The following is a 6,979-nucleotide window of genomic DNA, read 5'->3' on the forward strand; positions in this document are numbered from 1 at the left end:
TTATTATACATTTATGTTTCCATATGTATAAAAAAAATCTATACATTTTATTCTAAATAAGTACTTAAACTATTATAGTAAAGTCTATTATAGTAAAGTAATAGACAAATACACATGCACGGTATATTAAGAAAAGTATCATAAAATATGTTAGTATATGTAAATAATAATAGCTACATAAGAATAAAAAATTTTACTATAAAAAATATCAAAATAACATATGTATGTATGGTAATTCATATTCTCTCTAAAATATTATGTTTATAATGAAACAAGATAATTCGGTAAATATTAACAAGCCTATCAAAGGCATTATATATACTGTAAGCTACATATGGTAAGCTATAAAGTAGGCCTAATTTCCTACAATTAAGGGAAGACAAGTATACGGTAAGCAAAACTATGCCAAAAAATGATGCATACACAAAATAGTTTCTGGTTTTGACATAAATAATATCTAATGAAATTTGTATGAAAAAAATATTCTCATTCTATAACAATTAAATTTTCATATTTTCTTACTCTTGTAATGCTCATATTCAAAATTTAAATAATTTAATATGTAATTTTATGAGTTTTATAACATTCATAGTTACTGTATAAGAATACATGTTTGTAAAAAAAATGCATTATATACATGATTGGTTAGTTGATAAAATATGTCTTTAATTCTTATTATTTTAATAAATATTTTTTTAATCATATAAAATTTATCAATAACCATTTCTATATATTTGTGTTGTATATTCAATCATCAGTTGTTGATTAGTTATATGGATATTATGTAAAAGTTTTTGACACAATGCTTAGCTTAGATAACTGTAAAATATGGCGGTGAATAAGATATAAGGTTAATATCGTGTTTGTAGATAGTGAATGCGACGGGTAAAATAGGTTTAGATTGTATAGATACCGAACAGATAGTATGACAAGTGAATTTTAGTTTTTCTTCCATTGTTCTTCTATAGTAATATGCGGAATGTATGACAAGTAAATTTAGTTTTTTCTCTACTTCTCTTACGTAGTTATGTGGGGAAAAATGATTAATTTATTTTTCAATTATAATAAATAACATTATAAAAAAAATAATAGGGAATAAAAGAAAAGAATTGCAAATGACATTAAATACTATTCAAATCACATCTTTCTTTAATTTATTTACGTATCAACCATTATTGCAACTGGACAAAATTTTAATAATTAATTAATTGTTAGAGAAAATAAGCCCTTTATTACTAATTGAATTATTTTAGGATTTAATATTTCATGCTTTTGTCAAAAAAAATAATGATTTGACTTATAAACCGTGCAATGCACAGGCACTATGCTAGTTTATTACAATTAAAGTTATTATTTATAAAAGATTTTCTAGAAGGAAATAAAAAAAAATGTTAAAAATCTTATGTTGATAATCCATATGATATTTTCCAAAATATGTGATTGTTTTTTATTATTTCTAGTTAAAGAATTAGACAATAATTAATTTATTACTTCGTACAATTAAGGTCATTATTTATATTTAAGTTAACTTTTTTTATTTTTACTTCTTCAAGCTTTACTTATAAAAGATTTTCTAAAAGGAAATAATAAAAAAAAAAATTATTGAAGGACACACTAGGATAAAAATTATTTATGTCAACTTTTTATATTTACTAATTGATGGTTATTGATTATTGATTGGCTTCCAAAAAAAAAATGATTATTGATGATATAAGACCCACCCATTTATTTATCAGACGGATCTAACCCATATTATAACTATGGCGGGTCATTGGCTTTTAAAGGCCTCACGTTCCTATTTCCTACCTCTCTCAGACTCTCAGTTTTAAACTTGAATCTAATTCTTGTATCCCCATTGAAGCAGCTTCTAAGGTAAGTTGTTGTTGTCATCATCATATCAATTTCACAATCTAGGGTTTATATTCCCTAAATTTAATTATCAGTGCTTTAAGTTTAGGGTTCGTAAATTCTTAGATAAAGAAAAGAAAATTATGAGCGTAATTTAAATCAATTATCCCTAAAATTATTAACTTTGCAGTTGAAAGATGCCGAAAGTGAAGACAAATCGTGTGAAATACCCAGAAGGTTGGGAATTAATTGAGCCAACACTTCAGGAGCTAGAATCTAAGATGAGAGAAGGTAGGTTTGCCTAATTTGATTTCAATTTGTTCTTGTAAAATTCTCGAATTCGTCGATTAACGATGTTTGATTGATTATGGTTGAATTGGCAGCTCAAATGGATTCTCATGATGGAAAGAGAAAGTGTGAAACATTGTGGCCAATTTTCAAAATTGCTCACCAGAAGAGTCGTTACATTTATGATCTTTATTATAGAAGAAGTGAGATTTCCAAAGAACTCTATGAGTTTTGTTTGGACCAAGGCTATGCTGACAGAAACCTTATTGCTAAGTGGAAGAAGGTATCACTTTCATCTCAACCCGTATCGTTGCTTTATTTACTGCTAAATGCTATCAAGCTCTAAATTTATGTATCCTTGCCGGTGTTGTTTGGTTGCACAAAAGAAATGGGGAAATAGAAAATCATGGGAATTTAGATAATTGGGGTTTTGTTTGGTTGACCACAAAACATAAATTCTTGGGAATTAAATTACCAAGTGCCCCCTTGGTAACTTGAAAGTTGAAAATCCCATGATTTGCAAATTCCTCCATGAATAACAAACAACTTTCAACAATTCATGGGATTTCTAATGTGGGAAGTTATTCCCATAATTTGTCAATTACTATAGGAAGTTATTTCCCTTGTCAACCAAGTGACCCCTAGAATTTTTTGCCACCATTCCATTTTTTTATTTATTTATTTTTTTGTGGCAGCTGGGAAACAAGATTACACTAAGCCTATCTGGCTAATAGCCATAATATGTGCTTTTATTTTATTTTATTTTATTTTATTTCTACCGCCTAAAACACTACAACCCTTAATTTTCGAGCTAACATAGAAACAAGTACTAAAAACTGAAAAGCTATATTGGACAATTTAGTTTGGCTTCTTCCTTGGATGGGTTGAGGAATCTGTTGAGGGAGGGGCAATGCTCTTCCATTTCACTCCTACTTGGTATCTGCACATAAAATCATAGTTAGTAGAAGTGGAATGCTCACCTTGACAATGTGCTGACTTCCTATTCCTGATTTTCCTCGATGCGTGACTGGGCTTGACAATGGAGGATTTCCTTGAACTCCTTTCCTCTGGGTTCATTAAAAACGAGGTTGGCTTCTTTGTTGTGGGGTTGTCCCTTGAAGTCATGAGCCTTTTCTTCTTCTTGTGTCTTTGTTTCTTCAAGCACCTTTGCTGCCTCTTCAACATGCTCTTCTTCATTGCTTTTGAACTCACCTTTGTTGCTTGGACTTTCCTTCAATGAGGGAATCACCCCGACTTTGGAAAATACTCCCGACTATGAGTTGAAATAAGTAAGAGTTTGTCCTTGCTCCATTAGCAGATAATTTTTTCGAGATATAGTAAGAGAGGAACCCTACCTCTTTCGGTTTTCAAACCCATATTTGGGCTCCGCATGATGAACATTTTTGTTTTCTTCCTTTGTAAAAGGAAGTTTAAGATCACTCTCCATATTGATGGGGGATCCATTTTCCAGACTGCTCGATGAATGACCTGGATTTGTCGAAGGGATATCCTGAACACCCACTGAAGAAGGGTTGAAGTCCATTTTACTATTTTAGGCTTGGAGGAACACAAATCAGCGGTGTGTTACCTTACAGTTGCCTTTACTTTTTAGACAACCTCTCCTGGGAAGGGAGACTATTTCCGAGACCCGCTGGGACACCTTTTTTATCAACTACCTTTTGGTGACCGAAAATGAGAGTCCTCACGATATCTAATTTCTTAGACACTTCTTGATTTGAGGGTTCTATATTAGAAACTGTCAATAAGTCTAGGTGAGCAAGGTCATTTCTCCCTAGTTCCACAGCCGCACAAGCTCTCCTAAACAAGGCTTTAGTGCAATTTATAATTGAGGACTACGGAGCATAATCGGCCAACTTGGAAAAAATCTCCTGTTTTCAGCAGACAAGCAGCTTTATTTAAACTAGTGGTAAATGATAATTCAACAAAAGACTGTCCATCTTCTACTGAATTAATAGAAATAGACATCAGGAACTTTGCTGCACAATCATACTTCTCCAAAGCTCCCTCTTAATTTCCTTTTTTGATCTGCAGATTCCCTTATTAAAATTCTTAGCATAACTGATTATACCTTCTGGATTTTCCAAACTTAGGATGAAATCAATCATCAAACATTCAAACCATCCTTTTCCTTTGGTTCTTCCTCCCATAGAAGGGATTTAAGATCCCCTTTTAGCTCCTCACAAGACTCCGAGGAGTAAATTACCAAGGCAAGCACAGACTAGCCCAACTTAGCAAGAGACTACAAAGTCTACAAGCTACACAAATACCACTAAACCAATACTAAGAACAAGGGAAATAGGAGGGAAACAATAGAAAGAAACAAAAGGGACATAGATTAAAAAGCTAGGAAGGACCTGTAATTAAAGGAAATAGCGTGGATGGGCTGAATCGACCTGCATAGTACGAGAAGCTAAACTTGACAGTAGCTTTGTGGGCTGTAGGCTGGAGACTAAGGTGAAATTGGTGGTTCGCTGGCATACGGAAGGCCAACCTAAGCCTTCTTCGTCACCGGCGAGCCCGTTAGGGTATATGGATGGGCGGGTTTTGCAAAAATTTGCTAGTTATTAGCCTATTTTATTGCCTAATTTGTAGGCGCGACATTGTGATATTGCGTCGTGAACACTTGCTCCATGAGTGGAATTCCACCATTCCAATTTACTAGTAAGTTTCTTGGACGTTGTTAAACCAATGTTATTAAGGTCTACCTGTGTGTATCCTAGCTCAAAACTTGTAGAATTTGCTGAAATCAACACTTCATTATTACCAAAGTGTTACTCTGTTGTCCACTTGTCCTGTTTATATTATTCACATTGTTGTGAATTGTTGTTAAATACTCGTATACCTGTATGACATACTTTTGACATTTGTATTGGTGGACTATGTTCATACCCTCCCAATTACTCAATTCAAAGGAGGGTTTATCAGCAAAATCTCTTGGAAGACATTTTAATTTTTACAAGTGTGACAGTTTCTTCTGGACATCTTAATATAGTACATGTATTTGTTGCTTATATTTTCAGACATATGAAGTATAATTTCTGAGTTTAGCATTTTCTTTGTCAGACTAAATCAACAAGCCATTATTGAGCTTAAGCTAAAATAATATTAGGAACTGTGTGAACTGTGAACATAGTCTTTGCTTGATCATTACTGATATCCATTGAATCTAAACTATCTTGTTCTCGTATTGATGTAAGTAATGCTGATAGTGTGATGTTCATATTAGGGGAAGACACTGTTTCAATATTGCTGATAGATGTTTTTGTTTTGCCTCTGATTTGCAGCCAGGATATGAGCGTCTGTGCTGCCTGCGTTGCATACAACCACGAGACCATAACTTTGGCACAACTTGTGTTTGCCGAGTGCCAAAGCATCTGAGGGAGGAAAAAGTCGTAGAATGCGTTCACTGCGGATGTAGGGGTTGTGCTAGTGGGGATTAAGCTGCAATCCTAGGCTGTGGGTTGTTTAGTAATTAGTACTATGTTGTAACTGTTTGCACAACTAATGACTAATTTTGCTATCTTGATATAGCATCATGCTTTGATTATTCAGGTTATGTCAAGTACATCTTAGACTTATTTATCTGTGAAAGTGATTTGTAAGGTATGTCATGACCTACCAAAACTCATCAAAACAAATGGGAATATGAGATAGTGATTTGCACGCTGGATTTGGTAATGCAGATGTCCATAATTACACTTTTGTGCAATAATAATGAATAGTTGCATAATGTTTTGACAACAGCAAACATTTGAAGAGATGGGAAAAAAGAGGATGTTAAGGTGAGATAATGTTTCTAATGTTTCATATAAATCCCTTTTATCAAATCTATCGGTTTCGTTTCAATTCTATCATTTGAGCCTGGATCAAACTAATAATGAATCTAATCAAATGCCCTCAAAATGTATATAACCAAATAAATGAATACAACTAGGGGCTATAATTGAGTGAGCCGAGAGTAAGCTCTTGGGTTGCTTGTTTATTACTTGCATTCAAACTCGAGCTTTTTTGAGCTTAGATGCAATTCAATTTTCCATGTAACTCAAATTTTGAGTTAAAGTTTTCAACTGGTTTATTTAAGTGAGTTTGCTCTAGTTTAGTTTTTTTTTTTTTTATTTTATTTTTTTTTTATTTTTTTTTTAATTTTTTTTTAATTTTTTTTTTTAAAAGTTTGCATTTTACTACTCCTTGTTAATGCATGTTATAGTATAGAGCTGTTAAAAGCTGACCCGACCCGAAATACCGACCAGAATCCGATTATTAATCGACCCATATGAACCCAAAAAAATGGTGACCCAAACCCGACCTGAAACCAACCCTAAACCCGAGTTGACCCGAGTATGTGAGACCCGAACCCGAACATGAACCAATCTAGACATAACCCGACCCGAATGTAACCCGTAAATTATTGACTTGAACCGAAATTGATCCAAATCCATTTTAACCCGTCAAACCCCAAATTTAACCCGACTTGTTACTAACCCAACCTGAATTCAACCCGACCTGTTCCTAAACCGACCCGAATTTAACCCGATCAATTACAAACTCGACCCGAAATCAACCCGACTTGTTATTGACCCGACCTAAATTCAACCCAACTTGTTATTGACCCGACCCGAATTTGTCCGACCTATTACTAACCCGACCCAAAAATTCAACCCGGTCTGTTACTAACCCGACTCGAAATCAACACGACTTGTTATTGACCCGAGCTAAATTCAACCCAAATTGTTCATGACCCGATTTCAAATCACCTTAAATTCAATTTATACCACCTTATTATTGTTGATCAAAGCATTTTGTCTAGGGAGACCAAGTCGGT

At 33.5% G+C, this 6,979-nt stretch overlaps 1 protein-coding gene across 1 annotated transcript; it reads left to right on the forward strand.

Annotated features, from left to right (window-relative positions):
• The first annotated feature begins 1,743 nt into the window (after positions 1 to 1,743).
• Positions 1,744 to 5,835, forward strand: LOC110682778 (protein BUD31 homolog 2). Its single transcript, XM_021859114.1, has 4 exons — positions 1,744 to 1,872; positions 2,039 to 2,139; positions 2,232 to 2,419; positions 5,442 to 5,835. The coding sequence occupies exons 2-4, from the start codon at positions 2,046 to 2,048 to the stop codon at positions 5,595 to 5,597; spliced, it is 438 nt and encodes a 145-aa protein (XP_021714806.1). The 5' UTR covers positions 1,744 to 1,872; positions 2,039 to 2,045; the 3' UTR covers positions 5,598 to 5,835.
• The last annotated feature ends 1,144 nt before the right edge of the window (positions 5,836 to 6,979 follow it).

This window comes from Chenopodium quinoa, unplaced genomic scaffold (assembly GCF_001683475.1).
Source record: "Chenopodium quinoa cultivar QQ74 unplaced genomic scaffold, ASM168347v1, whole genome shotgun sequence".
NCBI lineage: Eukaryota > Viridiplantae > Streptophyta > Magnoliopsida > Caryophyllales > Amaranthaceae > Chenopodium > Chenopodium quinoa.

Excerpts from the sequence above, each read along its gene's own strand:
- LOC110682778 (XM_021859114.1), top strand. The coding sequence starts at position 2,046 with ATGCCGAAAGTGAAGACAAATCGTGTGAAATACCCAGAAGGTTGGGAA. Across the intron at positions 2,140-2,231 it reads AGAATCTAAGATGAGAGAAG|CTCAAATGGATTCTCATGAT; the intron begins GTAGGTTTGCCT and ends TTGAATTGGCAG. Across the intron at positions 2,420-5,441 it reads TTATTGCTAAGTGGAAGAAG|CCAGGATATGAGCGTCTGTG; the intron begins GTATCACTTTCA and ends TCTGATTTGCAG.